At 35.0% G+C, this 21,349-nt stretch overlaps 1 protein-coding gene across 3 annotated transcripts; it reads left to right on the top strand.

The window, feature by feature from the left end:
* Nucleotides 1–11,216: 11,216 nt before the first annotated feature.
* LOC135194838 (uncharacterized) lies at nt 11,217–20,440 on the top strand. Of its 3 annotated transcripts, none has more exons than XM_064220956.1 (4): nt 11,217–11,254; nt 12,301–12,430; nt 12,730–12,958; nt 20,080–20,440. In XM_064220956.1, the coding sequence occupies exons 2-4, from the start codon at nt 12,309–12,311 to the stop codon at nt 20,392–20,394; spliced, it is 666 nt and encodes a 221-aa protein (XP_064077026.1). In that variant the 5' UTR covers nt 11,217–11,254; nt 12,301–12,308; the 3' UTR covers nt 20,395–20,440. The 3 variants fall into 3 exon arrangements, with proteins under 3 accessions (XP_064077026.1, XP_064077025.1, XP_064077027.1); XM_064220955.1 differs by lacking the exon at nt 20,080–20,440 and adding an exon at nt 13,207–13,575; XM_064220957.1 differs by lacking the exons at nt 11,217–11,254; nt 12,301–12,430; nt 12,730–12,958 and adding exons at nt 19,315–19,467; nt 19,591–19,819.
* Nucleotides 20,441–21,349: the final 909 nt, after the last annotated feature.

The raw sequence follows: 21,349 nt of genomic DNA, 5'->3' as shown, positions 1-21,349 counted from the left end.
ATTATAAATAAGGACATTAGAGTAATATACCACATTTCTTATGATATTCGGTTAAGTGGGATAAATAAGGATTAAGGTTAAGTGGAGCGGTGGGATATTATGCTCTTATGAAATAGTACTGATCTCTGATTATAAAGCCCGTGAAACATTATAACTATAATGTTTAAGCAGGAAAAGCGAGTACGAATGCGAAAGCGAAGACAGATTCCCTGTAGTGCGAAACGGCACATATTTTTATTAATACGTCATTTTAATTATTATTGATTAATTATGGACGTATTAAGAAATTGTAAATTACTACACACACTACCGGAAACCTGCATTCGCTTTTGATTTTTTATTTGCTTTTGTTTTATATCTCTGAAGCATTGATAAATAGGAAAATTGAGTTTGCAACTTTTGAAATTCGTCCGAATGTTATTGACAATTACGATATTGTACTAATTTTTGTTGACACTCTGAGTGATAACTGCGGAAACTTTTGTTACCGACACATATTGACAACTCAGTGTTATTTTGGTAGAAATTCAACTGGGGAACTCAATTTTGGTCCGATTTACGCAATAGGATTTTACTATGTTTGCAATAAAATTAATATCGGCTTTAAATATGTATATTTAAAGCTCATTTTGATACATTTAATCGTATTTATCCTAGCGCCTTTATATCGCTATATGTTTGTTAAAATATGAGTGAGCTACTGTAATCAATAAACACAAAAATTTTATTTAATTTCCACGAATAAATTCGCATTGATGTTGGAAGGAATAGTTAACACAGTACGTAATTTATATAGACAGTACTACCTTTGCCATTCTTTCATAAAAGTTCCTCTGCCTTTATAAAAGGAACTGAATTAAAAAAAAAAAGAATGCAGTCGAGTCATTCGGCATAGTTGTAACGGATAACGTAAACGAAGCACGAATCAGGTCACCGCGGGGTCAGGTGGCAAGACTTTGACTATCATCGTTCAATTAAAAACTATTAAAATGCAAGCAAGCAATTGAAAATGTTACTCTTGTAAATTAAAAACGTTACTAAATGAAACAGTTTTAGTCAAGTCAAGTTGTTCTCTCGTGTTCTTATTTTAAAATAATTAGCAAAACAACGAAAACAGAAAAATGACGTTTGTCAATTTTTTTTTCTGTGAATATTCGGAAAAGATCCAAGATATTATAAGGTTTTTTATGTTAATTATTTTAGCATATCTGAAGAAATGATTTATAATATTAGGTAATAGGGTTACGAAGACTTTTTACATATAAAGCATCCATATAAACTCAACATAAAACTAATTATTTATGTACAAGCAATGAATAAAAACAAATAACATCTGCTCCTCAGTATTTCTTACGCGAAGCCGTAATAAAAAAGTGCTCAACAAAGTTGGTAAACTTCAGTACCGATAGAATAAATTTGGCCAATTCCAAAAGTTCTTTTTACGGTTGAAGAAACAGCATTTAGTGCGTTTAAACTAAAACAATTTATCGCATCCTGGTTAATGCGTTTATTTAAAGATTAAATCGGCCATTATTTTACATGTCGAAAGGTGTAACGTTCATTGTAACCTGTACGATTTTAGAAGAACCAAAGAGTGTTGCTTAAAACGTCATAAGTCCTTTAAATTTACACACTGCACGGTGTATACTTTGGCCCTTTTGATATTAAGATCTCTATACATATCTTCTCGTCTAAAAGTACAAGGCTGATATCAAACTAGCCAACTCTGCAGGGATAGGGATGTTACTGATGGCATATCCAATGGAGTTTAATGACCCTTTTTGAACCTGGAACTGCTGGAGTTTTATAGTAGGACCAAAGTTACAGTCATATCCATTATTTAATCTAACACAACTACGCTGCAAACAAAACAATTTACTGTTAAAACTTGTTCAGCCAATAAATGAAAATATAAATGAAATTTGGTCGATATCTGTTTTTATTATTTAGAGCAGTATGAATGGTAGCTCAGACTGCTCTAAATTAAATTAAATACAAGACTATTGTTTTAATTAGAAAAATAAAAAATAACTTCGTACGAAAAAATATATTTACTTGGTGGCAGAATAGGTACAAGTCCGTCTGGATACGTAACGCCTACAACCCACACCAATTGTCATATATTCTTCCGCCAAACAGCAATACATAGTACTGTTGTGTTCCGGCTTGTAAGGTGAGTGACTCAGTGTAACTACAGACACAAGGTACATAACATCTTAGGTCTCAAGGTTTGTAGCGTATTAGGTGATGGTGATAAGCAATGGTAACCACTAACCATTAAGTGGCCTATTTGCCCTCTACAAACCAAACCAAATCAAATAAAATCAAATCAAAATAAACTTTATTCAAGTAGGCTTTCACAAGCACTTTTGAATGGTCATTTTAAAAACTATATTAATTGAAACTACCACCGGCTCGGAATGTAGAGTTCGAGAAGAACCGTGAAGAAAATCAGTAGTTACTCTTTTTCAACATTTAAAATTCAAAGTTATAATGTTAAATACAATTACAAATGTATAATAAATATAAGTTATAAAATATTAACTTACTATAAAATATATGCAAATATACTCGTACATACAAAACTGTTTTAAGGTATTTTACTTTTGTTTATTTTATATATTTTCTTAATAATAAATCAGTGCTTGGTCATAATAATTTAACATTTATTAAACAAATTATTTCTAACATTAAATTTCAACATACAATTTCTAATAGAATCTCTATTGCCCTAATTCATGCACATTGGATGAATAAACTTGAATAAAAATAATTATTCATATTATTATTATTATACTCATAAAATAGTTTATTTATCGAATATATTATAATTAAAAATAACCACAGACTTCCCGCAACATATGGCATATACCTCGTATAATGACGTCAGTGGGTTGTCAATAAATGAATTCAAATACTCCATTAAACATTATCCTTCTCGAAAATTTTAATCTTCTTATACCAATATAATACTTAACGTGTATATTTATACTATTATATAAACCATTAAACCGAATTCGATGTATTCAATCTACCTTTAGTACCTAATTATAGTATGTACATTAATTTTGATTTCGAATACATAAAAACTCAATGGAAAGTCGTCTCGCCCGATCCTGTGGGATGTCACTACGAACAAATTACGGTCAGTATTGAGTGGGGAAAGGAATGATGCATTTTAAATTTAATTTTTCCTTTAACAGAGATTTTTCAATTTCAGAGTAAATAGATATTGCATATTTAAATTTGTTGAGAAGTGTTACGCTACTGTAAGAACATGGCCCAGCAGTAACAAAGCTGAAACCTTAACAAAAGATTATAAGTTCAAACCCAGGCAACTAAATTTTCAGGCTTTTTAGTTTTATTTGTAATTCATATTAGTATCACGAATATTTCTTAAACGAAACTGCTTATGGTGCATTAAATTCTGATATCTGATGATATCGTCCTGAATCATTTCGGTCACAGCGACCAATATCAAGGGAGACCAGCCAACTGCCTCATAGTGCACACAAGTGCAATATCTATTCGATCACTCTCATAACGCAATGGAACGGCAAATCTAATACGATAATACGACCGCAAAGAATTCAGGCGCAGGACCAAAATTCGATTGTATACACTTCCAATTCCCAGACTCCAAGTTCCTAATGAGAATTTTTTGATCGAATGAACCAAATAACATATTATCGACCCAACTTGGGCTTTGAACGAAGGACCTTGGGATATACGGCACCTAGCCACTAGAGCAACAAGGTGGTATCTACCTATCTACATCCGGTATCTACCCGGTAATGGCAATGGACATAACTTTGAGCCGAGATGGCCCAGTGGTTAGAACGCGTGCATCTTAACCGATGATTTCGGGTTCAAACCCAGGCAGGCACCACTGAATTTTCATGTGCTTAATTTGTGTTTATAATTCATCTCGTGCTCGGCGGTGAAGGAAAACATCGTGAGGAAACCTGCATGTGTCTAATTTCAACGAAATTCAGCCACATGTGTATTCCGCCAACCCGCATTGGAGCAGCATGGTGGAATATGCTCCAAACCTTCTCCTCAAAGGGAGAGGAGGCCTTTAGCCCAGCAGTGGGAAATTTACAGGCTGCTAATGCTAATAACTTTGAAGAACCGATTGTTTTTTATGGAGTAAGCCGTCGGAAAAGGATCACTGGAAACCAAATGGGCTGACCACCTAAGGAATATACTAGATGGACGGAAAGGAGAAGCATAGTAGGTCTGTCTCCAGCAATGAAAAATTAAATCCTGCGAAATGAAGATGAAATTAAATTAACGCCAGTCCTTTTCTTTTAGCTTGGTAGCCCCAAATGTATTTGCGAAATTATTCTATTCTAAAAATTATTACAACATTGTTGAATAATTGAATGTCGAAGAGAAAGCAATAAGACATGAAGCCAAAGACAAACGGAACTTGTATTATGGAAGTGGAAATTGGAATCGATTACTTATTATATTTTATCTGAAATTTTAAGCAAATTATCAAATGGACCAAGCCTTTCAAATTTTAGTTTTACGTATGCGTGTTTGTATGAACTATTTGCATAGATATTTTTTTAACCTTTCGATAAGCTTTTTGTTTTTGTTTTTAACCTCGATAGGCGGACGGGCAAATTGCTCAACCGATAATACACCCAGTAGTAAATGGTTACCACCGCCCATAGACATCGAAGATGCGTCACCAAACTTGCGAAATAAGAAGTTATATCCCTCATACCTGTACACTGGCTTTCTTACCTTTCAAACTGGAACATCTGTACTGAGTATTACACTGTTAGTCGGTATAATATATGACTAGTTGTTAGTGGTTACACAGTGGAACTTATGCAAAGACCAAGTAAATATTAAATCACCATGATAATAGAAATCTAGGAAGGTTTGCCGAAAGGTTGCCCCGTTACCGAAATATGTCGAACATTCCGCGAAAACATTAATGAAACTTAAACAATTATAATAATCATAACATTTTATTATATTAATAAAACTTTATTTATATAGATACAACATTTAACAATCACGTTTCGTAGGTTCCTCTAAATTCTTTAATAATTATTGCGTTTTTATTCGACTAATAAATCCATTTCAATAAATAATTTTAATATTTATTTACTTTATTACATAAGGACAAATGAGCAGAAGGCTCTTCTGGAGAAAAGTGAAAAAAAAGCCCATGAACATCTGCAGCACTGGCAGGCGTTCCCACCTTTTAAGATTTGAGTTGGCTCATTTCTCGACGATTCCCCAGTACCTATATAACTGGTGCAGTTCGGAAAATCGCTATATACTAATACGCCGAAAATGCGTACAAAATCGCACTGTTGTGAATTTTCGAACATCGATTTACACGTAAACAATGAATAAAGATAGAATACCGTTTGAGCTAAAGATTTATAGCTTATTCTACCATAACGACTTGATGCAAACGTCAAAGTCATATTAATGTTAAATAAAAAAAAAGTTGCACCTGCAATAAGTACCATTAATGAAATGTTCTTGCTTTGGGATACGAAAATTCGCATCGAAACAAAGATATAAGAAAGTTACATTGGTTTTATATATTGTGTTTTATGTTTCATATATTATGCTTAATTAAATAACCGTTTAAGAGCTACTTCATTGAATAGTTGCACGCAGAAAACTAAAAACGAGCGAACCTTACGGTGGTCGCAAAAAATGTTTAACATCATACTACTGTAAGGACCTTTGTTATATGCGAACTTAAAAGATTATATCCTCTCGGAAAATGGATTTGTACCATCTGACTAAACTTAGTACCGGACGCGCTCATTGATCAAATGTGATCGCACGCTTGCCGGCTTCCCGTAACACATTTCCGTACTTTTTACGAAATCTCTCCCATAGATGGCAGGAAAGTGAGAAGAAATATCTTACAAAAATGGATGACACCTCAAGCTCGTTAAAAACTTTTAAATAATATTCATTTATTTACTTTTTAAATCACCAACAAAACATACACCTAAAGATAACACATTAATAATATATTACAATAATCTATCCAGCTTAAACGTTATAGTAATATGCCATATTATAAAATTGGCAATAATAAAAATAATAAAGATTTTATATAAAGGAAAAATCTATTAATATATAAAAAAGCAAACACGTTAAATTAGGAATGTCGAAAAGCATCATTAATGAATATTTTGAATAAAATAGGTCCTAAATGAATCCTTTGCGGGACACAAATTAAAATCAGGAATGGATTCACGACCACACAGCACCTTTCAGAATACCATATTTTGATATTTTGAACATGTATACATACATATTCTCAATATGTATTATAAGTATTATTTATTGTATTTATTATTTTAATAATGCAATAAAAAATGTTTAACCTTCTTTGATACTTATTTCCACATTTAGTACTTAGGTATATTTTGAATAATTTATTATAAAAGTTGAAAGGTTCAGGAATAAAAGTAGTTTACAAGATAAAACTTTGTTTCAAGAAAACGACTTCGTAAGTCTTCCATGTTTTACATCTCGTAAGTATGAAATGATGAAAAGGTACGTAGAAAAACTTCGTCCCTTTATTTATTTAGTAAAATTTATTTACAATTGAAATATAAATAATATTACAAAAAAACGAGTGTGGAGAAAAAGAAATAAAGAAAACGTAAAGTTGTTTCGTCACGGGTATTCTGAATCCTTCGTCGCTTTCCTCTGACAGGTGACATCAAACGTCGTCGTCGGATGACAGTTTTTAGTTGAAATATAATGGCTTACGACTTTATTTATAAATATCGCAATGAGGCTGTGTAGTTAAACATTAATCTCTGTTTCTGTCATTATTGGTTTAATATTCGAAATGAGAAAATAAAAATCCCTTAAGAATCGGTTTATTTTTAAATAAGCATACTGACAAAATGGTTATTTTTTAATATTATTACATTATGTAAGAAATAGACACATAGATATATTTTAAAAAACAAAAAAAGAAGGATAAAATATAACGAATTCTTCGTGAAACCTAGGCCCTAACCTATAAATCGATAATTAAAGAATTAGTTTTTAATCGAATAAAAAAAGGCTAAGAATATAAAGTTAAAGCACTCGCTTAAATCAGGTATAGGTACAATTTTTTTCATCTTAAAATATTGCCTCAATTTATTCATCCGTAAAACATTTTAAGTAATTTACAAGGTTTTAGCTCAAATATTATTCCTTAAATTATATTCCAAAACCACTAGAACACGTTTATATTATACACGATAGATGCGTAATCGTACAAATCGCTTTACTTACAATTTCACTAACACTACAACTAGCGCCATCTATTGAGTATTTGCCAGACTACCAACCCTCGAACGCGAGCTGATTTCCGGGTCTTGTCAATGTGTCGCGCGGTACAAATTGCTTCGTCTGCCTTTAGCTGCAACCTTAGAACAGATACAACGGAAATGGTATGATTTTACAAAAGGATATTATTTTAAAAGTGCTATAAAGTTACATCCCAAAAAGACTATTCAGTAAAAAGTCAAATTTTAAAAGAATTATTCTTGGCGATGTTATTAATTGTCTCTAAAATTCAAGAACGAAAAATAAAACTCAATTACATATAACTATTCGGCTTAAATGTATATGTAACGAGGCAAATAAAAATGTACACAAATCTGTGTAACCGAATTAACCTTCTAATTATCGATTCGCTTTTTAATTTTATATAAAACTTATATAGGTACATATATATAATTAATATGACAATAGACTTATTTGGTACCATAGAGGTCATCTGTTTATGAAAAGAGACGGTAGATACTATTGAATGTTTAGTTATTAGTAAACCAAGTTTATGGTCAATTGATTTGTTTGTAAATCCTTTAATCTATACTGATATTATAAATGCGGATGTAACTCTGTCTGTTGCTCTTTCACAACAAAATCACTGAACTGAATTTGATGAAACTTCGTATCAAGCAAGCTTGAACTCCAAGGAAGGACATAATATGTAGACTTCTCATGCTTAACTCTTGACGACCAACCCCTAAAACGAGAGCGAAGTCGCGGGCGACTAGTATAATATTTATATTAGTGTGATCTATTAAGCTTACTAATAATAACCAACTGTAATTATTATATATCCGTGAACCTTTTAAAACGTTCAAAATGAACCGACACTCTGCCTCTAAGCTCGTTCTTTTGTTATCAGTGTACAGCTGTGGCTGATGATCTTCAAAGCGAGTTCATATTAGATTACCAAAGGAACATGGAATTGTTGATATTTTACAATAGAGAAGTAATAACACATAACAAGTGAATTATACTTAATAATATTATAAGGTATGCAGCATCCTAGAATATGTTCTAGGATGCTGTCTAGCAGGCAGGCACATTCAAATAAAATACTTTCATATAACAATTATAAATAATACTAAATAGGACAGCTCGTCTATGGACAAATTATATCCATATTGAATGGAAAAAATAAGGTTTTATATATCATTATTTAAACTTAAATTTTGTTATTGTAATTCGAAATAGATGTCACGTTTGACCTGTTTGGAATGAAGTTGCTTTCGAATAAGCGGCCCGGCCCGTCGTTTTTTGTGGTTGCTGGAAAAATGCGTTTACGTGCGTGCACGCCTCTAATACTGAGGACCCTCCTAGCACGAGCGACGCTCACTGCAAGGGGAGAAGCATCGCATAGCGACGACGCCAAAAAGGAAACAATCTCTTTTCAGCGCCTCTCTCTTCCGAGCATCGCGTCTATCGCCCGCCAAACTCATGGCAGACCATCCAGAAGAAGACACCTCCCACCTGTCTATTTCTAGCAGACACTTACAAAAATAGCCTACCCATTTTAAAAATATAAAAAAATCAACGTTAAATTGTGTTAAATACATAGAAAAGATAAAGCAGTGTATCAGTGGCTATCGCAAAGTATCCACAAATCAAAAAAATATATAATTTCACGATAACTGACGAATTACGGAGCTTCATTAGTTCCATCATTGAGAATTATTTACCGAAAATAATATTATAAATAAAAAGGAATAAGTATAGTTGAATCTGAGGCGAAAAACATTTTGCGTAGTTTTGATGAAAATAAACATTTCTACCTTATCAACTACGCTATTTTATAATGCCTCCACTGGGCAATGGCTTCTTCTGCTCGTATGTATATAATAATTTTCCCATACGACAAAGAGGCCATTGCAGAGTGGATAAGTTTAACACGCAACTCCAATAGTATACAAAACTATTAAGTATTCAGTAGAATGCCGCTACTTCGCTGACTGAGAATTTAAGGCATTTCAAATGTCCCCATTTTTAAGATAATTGAAGTCATTGATTACTATGCTAACTGAACCTTTTAAATTTTTGTATCATCAAGTAACTTCCGACTTAAGTCTTAAGAGTAGACTTTAAACTCACACTAAACTCAAAGAAATAAAGTATGTTACATTAAAAAATATTTTTATAATTTTAACCTTTTTTAAAACGTCACAAGAGTGTCAATTCGCTAAAATCCGTGCCGTTGACCCATTTCCCACTTCCCATATATCGGTACTGCTAGCCCAAAACATCATTTTGGCATTTTCTTTGAATTTAAATAATAAAATAAATTACATTTATTTTATCAGTGCAGTGAAATAATTAGTACAATTGGATTTTATTATCTAATTCGTTTGCTATATTTGTCTAGAAGTCATTTCGCATCGTTTCAGATCAATTTATTAGCTGTCCTCCAATAAAGGGTTAGTATTTGTATGGAAATGTCGGAAATTTATTATGACAGATTTATTTTGCCTTATAATGGGCTTTTATTAAATAAAATAATTATTCCGTAATTATTTCTTTGATTTAAATATGGATATAATTCCTATTTAATTTTGGTGGTGATGCTGACCACACTCCCGCAATCTTTCAAAGTTTCAAGAACTTTCGATTTCGTTCTTTTTGCATTTTTACATTTTCGGTTTAACACCGAATTCAAACTTCAAATTCGATATATTGAATATATCGGTGAGTTACCTAAATAGTTGAGTTTCTTAATTTGTGATTGATTATTACTTCAGTGCTTTAACAGCATATATCTTTTCAGAATATATTTATAATGGAGTTTTGAAGTTTGATATAAACTTTATACAACATATTTCTACCGACCTTAAAAAATTGTAAGTCTTTAATTCTTGTTTTTGCTTAAATGCGTTGGTTTGCAATTCAGAAAGTCGTAGTCATGTTTAATTTCATCAGTGTTTCACAGTGATTTTTGACCCATTGGAATAATTCTCCGGAGTTGAAATCGTCATTTAAAGTAAGCAGGACTTCAAACCTCCAGAAAGTAAATAACTGCTCACATCCCTCGTTAAAGGTATTTATTTCTTGTTATTTACTTGATTATTGAACCTGTATATTTCGTATTGCAGGAGGTTTTTTTTTACCCATCACATGGATTTGAAATATTAAGTGTGGACGGCTGCAGTTTCCTGGTTGAGTGTGTCCAGATAGCTGCTGGTGCAACTCCAAGGATGGCATGTCTGTTCCCTTAGATATAATCAATATCCACATGTAGCTGGAAATTTGGTGATGTACCCACTTTAATTTTTTATACAAACTTAGTTACACCGTGCTGGCGAACGGTGTACCAAATAATCAAATATACAATCTTTGAATCGTCAGTGGTGCCTAAATTTTAATATTTAATAAGATAAATTATAATGCATTGTATTTTCAAACATTCCTTTTATCCCAAGTGACCCTTTTTTTTTTTATCTGCTGGAAAAACGCGTTACGCGCTTCCCCCACGTGATGGAAGGTGGGGGGGGGTGTGGGACTCCCCGGAGCCCTGGACGCCGAGTGCGCCCAGGTACACCGGGTTTACCCACTAAAAAACCAGCGGTACCCTCTCCGTCTTTCGGCGGGCGCCACGGGATCGCTTGCGCATGCTACCGTGACGCCCTAATTCCCAAGTGACCCACGCTGAGTCTAGCTGGCATATTTTTTAATTATCCATATTACAAAAACTGTAACTAAATTTATTGTAAGATTTATAAATTTTCGTTTCTCTAAAAGAAAGTTACCTTGAAAATTATGTAAAAAAACTTCCTCAAAAAGTCTAATTTGAATTATTTTAAAATCTTAAAGTTATTTAGGTTGACAACACCTGCCTTACTTGAAACTAATTATCGTATCTAATTATACTAATATAAATACGTAACATTTTACTTTAAAAGTTATTATAGTCGAATTTCAGGTTAACCTGAAATCGGTAAGGATTTTTTTTTTTAAATATTTGTTTATAATATTTTATTATAAAATCGTATAAAATAAACTTTAATGTTCATATAAAAAACAAACAATATATTGTGTTACTATGTCCGTTAAATGTTAATATGTGATACAGTTTAACGCTATGACAGTGTCGTTGCTTTAGTGACTAGCTTATAAGGTCACATTCTCTGAAGTTCTGGTCAGTAAAATTATAAAATAATAAAATGAAAAATTCTCACTACCAGGTGGTCTGAACACTCCGTTTGAACTCTTCAGAATGTTCCATGTCAGCTTACAAGGGTGGGGAAGTAGACCGAGCACAATTGTTTGCGCACTTGTGCATTATAATATGTCCTGCGCAGTTCCGGTTCCCTTGATAATGGCAACTATGACCGAAATCGGTCACGGGGACATCATAGCACTATTGTTAATTTTTAACAAATACTATAAATGTTGTTAATTAATATAAACCGCTAAATTCGTACCTATGTATATAACTCATATTTTTATTAATTTTGTTCTTCAATGGTAAATTATTATTTAGTTGATTCTGTATTGTATATTCAGCAGATTTTTTTTACAAGAAATAATTATTTCATATTATTTTAGTTAAGTACAATAATTACCCCGACTTACGCTACCTCGACATACGCGAATTCGTAGTTACGCGATTTTTGAATTTTCAAATCTATTTCGTTTTCGTTTTTCTCGACTGAGACTCAGCCAGAATCTGTGCCAGGGCCTGATGAAATTGGTAATGTGATTGAATACATTGTCGAACTTGGTAGACAGATCAATTTAGAAGTGGTTAGTTATGACGTTCATGAACTGCTGGATTCACACAATCAGGAGACATTAAGAATAGTTCAGACGATTCGATTGTGTTTATACTGCTTATAATAATATCATTTGTAATATTATCTACTATTGCTCACAAATTTATTTCCTAAATTATTATTTTATTTAGTGTCTGGTCCCAATTAAATAATTTTGTATTATTATAAAATACTGTTAGACTAAGTTAATGACCGCTCAATCCCACAGAAAAAATCATGATTGGCTTCTATACGATCTTGTTCCTGGGATGCATCGGTGCAGTTGTGGGAGATGCACCACCTTATGTCCAATCATCTGAGGCCTTTATGTACGCCAAGACCTTCGTTTCCGAAAAATTGTGAGTGACTAATATTATTTGACTACTTATTATTGGACCTATGTAGCGCTGGCCCTGAAGCAATAGCATCAGGTCTTAAGGGGTGCATGAATTGGAAAGAACGTGAGAACCTTCATCGAAATTTAAGATTGTAACGGACTTAATATAATAGGGACGAGGGGAGCCGAAAGACAATCTCTCTATCCCTATAAAGGTCTAGGGCAGAGCTGGCTAGAGCCTTACAGAGCTTATTTTACTAAGGCTAAATAAAGTGATAAAAATACCGCCTATGACCCATTAATATTTTACTAAATTTTCAGACCTATCCGTAAAATGGACATCCATAAGGCATCAGATAGACCGCACCTTTCATTCGCCATGCTAACGGGTGTTACTGGTGGCCTCGTGTTATTAAAAAATGATACAAGTCACAAAAAAACACCCTTGGAAGTTGTTGAGGAATACGTCCCATTAGTTTGGCATGCTTATAGCGCCGTTTCCCAAAAAGCACAAAGCGTTTTGAACGATGCGAATCATAAAGTTTCTCTGGTAAGATACATATGAATTTATTTATTTAAGAAAATTTGATTTTAATTTGATCTTCTAATCTGAGCTGATCTTGATAATGCGTAGGCAAAGGTCATTTTTATTTTGATTATTTCGTTATTTTTATATCGACTACGTATTTGTATTCTTTTTTAATTTAATAGATGAATTCAATAGAGATCGCTATTTATTTAATGAAGATCAAGGAACATATTGATGCCATAAAAACTAATTTAATAAAATATTTACAGATAGTCAATCTCATAAACACTGTATGTGGATCAGTGAACGTAGAAGAATGTAACGCACAAGTCGAGGCAAAAGTAAATGATTCACCTCTTATCTACCAACGATCTGCGGATCTCCTCTTAGCACTGGGCAAAGTTTCAGTTGTGATAAGAGATAACGAATCGACTATCAACTCAATCATTGAAAACGATAATGATATTCCATACCTGATACATAATGTCGAAACGAAACCATTCCTTGCTTTCGTAGAATTACTTAAAATCGTTCACGCAGACTTAAACGAACTGACGTATAGAAGATTTTTAATCGATTCGTAGATATAAATCATACATGATTTTGAATAAATATATTATATGAAGCATTTTAATAAATGTATTTTATTGCATTCGTAAAAACTGGTTACCTATTATTTCTAATGGTTTTAAAGTTGCTAAAAGCGTTCCTGAAATTGGAATACTTATGGTTTATAATATAAGAATAATATTTTTTTAAATTGTAAATCATTTGTTATTGGCTGTTCCAGAAACTATCATTTATTCATTCATAAGCACGAACTTCACTGTTGAGAACATTATGTTTCCTGAACATGTACCTCCCAGATCTCCACCTATTAATTTATTTTACATATAAATTTCATGCTACTGTTTAAAAAGAAACATGCGCTGATAAATTTACGTCAATACAGCTATAAGCTTGATATTAATAGAACAGCAAGATGTTTTGATTAAAAAAAGATTATCGATCAAGGGACATCATTACCTAACTTCACCTATAGATTAAAGTTATGAAAATTATACCGTGTACATTGATTTTACCAAAGCTTTTGATCAAATTTATCACAGTATATTATTTATTTATTTACGGTAACCTATTGCCATACTTTGATTCCTATGTATTAATCGTAGCCAAGCTGTAACGACAAAAAGATTATTTTCAATATTTAAGTATATTACTTCAGGTGTTACCCAAGGTGCACACTTAGATCCCTTATGTATTTATTTTTATTTATTTATTGGAAAAGTTACACCATCAACATATCACTAAGCACTTAAAATTAATATCTGTTGGGTAACATACAAAATGATACGTCATTAAAGGTGTAAACAACATTTAAGGTCACTTTCTCAATTTTTAAACATTTACATTTTTAATTGTAACTGATGATATGAAAGTCTATTAAAATAAATCAATAACGATTGCTTTTTTTTCCAAAAACAACTTAACCTTTATAAAAAATTGCAAGGATATTGTTCAAAATTAAACAATTAAATACCTACACATATGCAATGATACATTAAAATATGACAATGATTATAGTGGTAGACTCGAAAAACCTAGTTTTTCACCTAGATTCTAAGTTCACTTTTAATGCACATAACAACAATATAACTTCAAAAACCCGCCGCATTATGGGTTTTATAAATTTTGGATCATTTTATTATTATTTTATTATTATTATAAACAAAAACGCTTTTCACCCTCTCAACCCCCTAGCGTTCACCCCAGAGGGTTGACAATTTTAATTTGTTATTATTTAAACGTCCCAAACCACATATAAAAAAATCATAATGATGCTAATTACTTGATCTTCACGGGCTTTATTGACTGGCCTATGCGGTAGACTCGATAGAAACTTATCCACAATAAATTATAGATCAACGTTTATGAAAAAGTTATACGTTATATGAAAAGTAAATTTAAACCGTATTAGAGTTTTATTTATTTTACCCGAGCGAGGCCGGGTCTTTGTCGTCTTCATTTATTAAGATTTTTATCTATATAATCCAGATTTTTAAGTGAAATGATTTTAAAGAAATAAAAAACAAATAAAAAAAAAATTGTCGTAGAAGGCCATAACTTACACTAATCAGGGGAATGATCCGATTCTTTATTGCGAATAGACATCACTATTTAAACATCGTCAGCCATGTTATGACGAAGATGCTGGTATTTGAACGATATCTCGTTGCTTAGGTATTTCCAACACCAATAAATCCTACTACGTTCTGCCACCAAAGGACGACCTATCTTGTATACTCATAGACCAAATAATATTGAATAACACATGGTAATTGAGACAAATTATAAAATATCTAGCTCTGACAGTTCTTCATATGTACATGAAAATGGTTACGCCGACAATTAATATTATTATCTTTGACGTGACCGGACTAATAATTAATTTGTGACCCCTTTTTTAAAGCCCGATTAAGTACGAATACTCCTGTTGAATATTTCTGGATGAAGTATTATTAAACGCAGCATAAATTCCAAAATCATCCCAGATATTTTTAATCTGCCATTTTTTTTGCTCTCTGGAAGACGCATGATGCGTTTCCACCACGAGAAGTGGGGCGGGGTAGGTGGGACTCACCGGAATCGTATGACGGAATACCCACAAAATCCAGCGGTGCACTCTCTGTCTTTTTGGCGGGCGCCACGGGATCGCTTCCGCTTGCTACCGTTTCACCCTGACGGTTGGCCGCTTATGCGGGGGATTCCCGAGTTACTGAGAATCCTAGGTGGATTATCAGTAACCGGGGAGTTTCTGTTGCGCCTATTGAAGCGGGAGAGAAGAGGCGCGTAGCACTTTTTTCTCCTATTCGGTCTTCGATCGGATTGGGTCTGCAGCAGTGTCTTCCTCCGGCTCCCGTTTCACTGCCTCCTTCTGGGAGATGACACTTTCACAGAAGGAGTGCATTTCCAATCAGCACGCCTCGCTAACGAGTATAGCGTTGATGATGCTCGGTAGCGAGAGGTCTTCACCCATATTTGCCGCCAGGGAATGCCTTTGAGGATCCTATTTGGCAAACTCAATATGGTACGTGTCCATTGGAGTACTACACTCGTGGCAGAAGAGTGAGACCTCCCACCGCGCTATCCCATGCAGACTCTTGACCAAGCGACTCAAGCTGGGACGTACCGCCTCCACTGTCGCCAGGCTGTGAGTGACCCCAGATCTTTCTCTCATCGGATGATCAGGGCTTGCTGGGCTAGAGCCCTGATTCGCCCAAGGTCCACCAATGCGGCGTAGGAGGCGGCCTAGGGTGACAGAGGCTTTGACGAGCTTCGGGCCGCGTTCTACTCCAATTCCATACTCTGCGAACCGCGAACGGGATGGCAAACGATACGTCTACCACGGAAACTCCCTGTTGACGCACGCAGGTGTGCACCTGCCCTCAATTGAGAAGGAAGAGGTTTGAGAATAACACCCAAACTTGTACGGCCCTCCCCCGCGGATTCGTGGCAGGTTTGCCCCAGTCACGCGACCTCGCATTTGTCGCCGAAAACCATTGTTGGTTTCTGCATCTCGGACCGTGTCGAGACCTCGAGAAGTACGTTCCGACCAGCAACTACTCCCCACAATCGGCCACTACGTAGCCCAAGCCCTCTCAGTGAGTGAGAGATAGGTACACGGGGCCCCGTTTCGCTTCTCGTGAGGATCGCAACGATGCCGACCAAGTCCCTTACCCAATGATAGTGGTTGACATTCGTCTGAAGGAACTTGAAATCTGCGCTCATGCTGATATTACAGCTTCCTCCTCCACTTGGCGCTGGCTGACGTTAGTGGTGGTCTGGCCACGACCACTTTATATTTCTTAAGGAAGTTACACTCCCACGACCTCAGAGAGCTTGCCAGCGTCTACGCACACAGCACAGTGCAGTTTCCCGGTGCATACAGCCGATATATGGCCATCGACGCCATACCTGAAGCAAAGAGTCCCTCGTTTCGGCTGCAACGTTAACGCTGCAACTGTACGAGGAACGGCCAGCTTGGACTCGGCTGCTTGAGGTGCCATTAAGCACCTACTGCAACCGTAGCGGTTGTGAGAGCTGGAGGGGAACCTGCTTTCCTTTCTTTTCTTTTTTAACCACAGTAGACCAGGATATCTCTTGGACCTTCTATGGCGGAAACATCTCAGGCGCGGTAGGGCCCTTGAAGGGCCAGTGTTTGATGCCATCGAAGCAGCTGGTGGCTTAGATGCGGGTGTGAAATTCGACGGTGGAGCCGAATAGAGTGCCTGCGTGTAGAGTGCAGCAATTTGCTGCGCCGACTTCCGCCAAATATAGGCGGCAGGCACTCCTCCAATTCCGCAAATCGGACGTTAAACATAACGCCGGTCGATGAAATTATAGAGTCCTTAAACCTCTCCACCTGACCATCCTGTGTCCGCATCACCGCGAACTCGTGGCGTTGAGCCTTCACCATGGTCTGGAGGCTAACCACCTCTTTGCGGAGGCAGGCATTGTCAGCGCGGAGCTTTCGCATCTCCTCGACTTCTGTCTGAGACGCTATAGCGTCTATAAAGCACTGTAGTGCAGCCGCCGACTGCCTAGGCCTCTTTACAAATCTTCCTTTTAAATTGGAAGATTTTTGCGCCACCTCTAAAATGAGGGCTACGCTTCGGCAAAGCTGTGCCCAAAGTTCCTCCGCGGCCTATCTCGTGGGATCATCAATGTATATGGGTCAAAACAATCTGAGGAGCGTCCTTACGAAACGCTCGATTAGGAAGCGATCGCTCAAAGGCTTCCTATCTGGCCTCTTTAGCCTTGGCCTTCAGCTCACCCTTAGCCACTACTATGTACTTTCACAGTTTCGCCGCGAATAGCAAGTTTGCTCTTAGCAGCTATCCTCGTCTAAGTCTATGTCTCCGTGTCAGAGTCGAAGTCAAAAATAGCGAGGCCCCCATATGGCCGTTTACGGCCAACAAAAGCGTCGGACAACAACTCGATGTTTACGTCCATCGCCGAAAACGAACTAAATTAACCAAAAAATAATTTATATCTATACATGTATTTATATACCAAAAACAAGTCATAAAAACCTATTCCATAACAACAAAAACCAATCCTTAACCAAAACAAGTGTCCATATTCAAAGCAAAAAGTCCAAATGCTACGCGTCAGAGATAACTACAACCAGTTCACAAGCCAGGTTTCGTTTTAATTCATCGAGTCGTAACATCTTATCGCAATAGTCAACACAACCTCAGTTGAAGACGTCCGAACGGCGAATCTTTCTTTTAAACCGACCTCCTCTAGCCAGCTGCAAAGTTACAATTAATCTTTTAAGCTGTGGCTCGAGGCTGCCCTTACTACCATTTTTTACATTATAGCCCATTTTCAGATAGTCACCGATGTGAATGGATAAAAAATTTTTGGACGTCGTTTATCATTGAGAAAAATTTAATAAGATCTTTATTAATATGTTATTTAATAATAAGGCACGAATGAATGTAATCGTTCCTCGGACATATGTACATGACCAGCCCGTTTTCATTTCAACCTGCTATTTTTTCACGCTATGTCAGTATATATGTTATCATATCATTCTAGTTACGGTTATTATCATAAGCGAATTAACTGATTTAATTCAAACGTCAAGCTTTTTATGACGACAATATTTGCTTAATTAAGAACAAATTATCGTATCTAATTACTTTAATATAAAAACGTTTAAATTTTATTATAATCACATTTCAGGGCTAACCTGAAATCGGTAAGGACTGTTTGTAAGAAATTATTTTGTCCATCGGAGTACTTCGTAATAGTGATTTTTTTTTTTTTGTTATTAGCGTCTTTACCATAAGAAACCACTCGCTCGAGGGGTCTTAAAAGCCGATATATTAGCTTATACTGTATTTTAGATTGATAAAACCCAACAAAAATATCTAGAGGGTAATATTAAGCAAGTTTTTTGACAGCCTAGCAATACTGAGCGGTAATTATAAAAACTGATCTAAGTGGTAAGGAATCCTTAGTTCCAATCATCCTGGGTCAGATATTTCCAATACGACCAGTGCCGTAGCTGTTACGGGGTTAGGGTTAGATTTATCCTATGCTAGGTTTCTCATGTTTTAGTTACTTATTTTGGACCAAATTCGATCATTTTATATGGACATTTTCATTATTACCTATCTAATGTAAATATAATGTCATAAATTAAAATGTTTATACCCATTACTTTTCGTAGGGGTTTATTCCCCACCACACATCAGTTCTAACGTATGTTGTATCTTCTTCTTCCTGGTACTTAATCCGAGCTATTGCCAGGGTCAGCCTAACATATGTTGTATGGTTAGATTTTACCTTTTTAGTATATGGTTTATGAATAAATGATTTAATCCCTTAGGAGGAATCATGATTGGTTACTATACGATTTTGGTCCTGGGATGTGTTGGAGCAGTTGTGGGAAATGCACCACCTTATGTCCAATCAGCTGAGGCCTTTGTTTACGCCAAGACCTTCGTTTCCGAAAAATTGTAAGTGATTTGAAGTTCTGGTACTGGTGGAGAACCAAAGGGGGCCGAGATTCAATAAATACCCCTTTATCTCGCTTTGCATTTTCTACCCAATAATATTTTCATAATATTATCATTTTACAGACCAAACCGTAAAATGGACATCCATAAGGTAGACGACAGACCGCATCTTTCCTTCGCCATGTTAACAGGAGTTATTAGTGGCCTTATTACACTACAAGACGATTCTGTATATTTATATACCCGCTTAGAAAGGGTTGACCAATTCATTCCGTATTTATGGAATAAGTATGACATCGTGTCTCAACAAACACGAAGCCATATTCATGACGCGACACAAAAGGTTGCTTTGGTAAGATATATCAGGGTTTTCTTTAAGATTAAAACCTTATTTCGAATACTTTTCGAATCCAAAGTGTATAATTGTTAGTAATATATATATATATTTTAAATGGTAATTTCTTGTTCTTTTATCGCGGTAGAATCTAAATTCGATTCGGAGGTAGCATTACATTTAATTTTAAATATATTTTACGTTAGGTAATTTTACAATTTCTAATCATATAAAATTTTCATCTGAATTTTGAATTAATAATCATTAAATGTTTGCAGATAATCAATCTCATAAACTCTATATGTGGATCAATGAACGTAGAAAAATGTAACGCAGAAGTCGACAAGAGGGTAAAAGATTCACCTTTCATATACGAACCACCCGCGAATCTACTCTTATCCCTCGGCAATCTCTCAGTTGTGATAAGAGATAACGAAGCGACGATCAACTCAATCATTGAAAACGATAATGATATTCCATACCTGATACATAATGTAGAAACCAAAGAATTTAGTTCTTTCTTGACATTAGTACAACAAGTTGTTATGAAATTAAGCGCATTGGCGTACAGAAGATTCTTGAGCGACTTCTAGTTATACAAAAACCTGATTTGAAATAAAAATATACATTCAATATCAATTTTTATTCCTTTATTTTAAAGTTTTCGTAAAACGTATTGACCATTCCCATGCGTTCCAAAGATTTTAAAATTGCCATGGCTCGTGTTGCAATAACCATAATGAGATCCTGAACCTTAGGTGTGACTGAAATTCTCTTTGTTTTTTTTTATAGGTAAAGCTTTAATAACTTACTAAAAAGTAAGCGGTCACTACTGCCCATAGACATGGCACTGTAAGAAATATCAACCATTTCTAACAGTACTGACGCGCTACTAACCTTGAGTGCTAAGACGTTGTTCCCTTGTGCCTCACTCCCCCTTCAAACCGGTATTGCTGTTAGGCGGTAGAATATCTGATGAGGAAGCAGTACCCAGGCGGGCTTGCACAAAGCCCTACCACCAAGTAAATTCCTTTGAACGTTTTGCTAATAATTAACCATTAAAATGTAAGATAGGATAGGATCAATATTTCAACGGAATAAAATCTGGACAAGCAACTCTTTTCTCACAATATTAATACTTACAAAAGTGCTGAAAAGCTTAATACAGAAAACTAATCCTGAGACAAAGAATTATTCGTTCGTCGCTTCGCAGTAAAGCAGCTTATTGTTAGAGTGTGAATCTCCATAACATTCTACTATTTTAACCGACTTTAAAAAAGGCTCTCAATTTGCATGTTTATTTTTTTTAATTGTATATTCGGGCAGAACTCCGTCATATATAGACTTATCTTCAAAACACTTTTTTAGTTCGAAAGAGGTTTTTTCCAATTCCAAAATATCTGGTGATGAGTTTCGGAGACTGGTAATCGATGCTTCAACAAATGCCAGAAAATCAACTGCGATTGCTGCTTTATGCAATTGAAGTCGGGTTTTTTTTTTATTAAAACACTTTCATTACTAAACATAAACTATCACATTTGCAATTAC

The sequence above is a fragment of the Vanessa tameamea genome, chromosome 5, assembly GCF_037043105.1.
Source record: "Vanessa tameamea isolate UH-Manoa-2023 chromosome 5, ilVanTame1 primary haplotype, whole genome shotgun sequence".
Taxonomy (NCBI): Eukaryota; Metazoa; Arthropoda; class Insecta; order Lepidoptera; family Nymphalidae; genus Vanessa; species Vanessa tameamea.
Note: the sequence above shows the minus strand (reverse complement) of the source record. Positions and strands in the feature narration are given on the sequence as shown.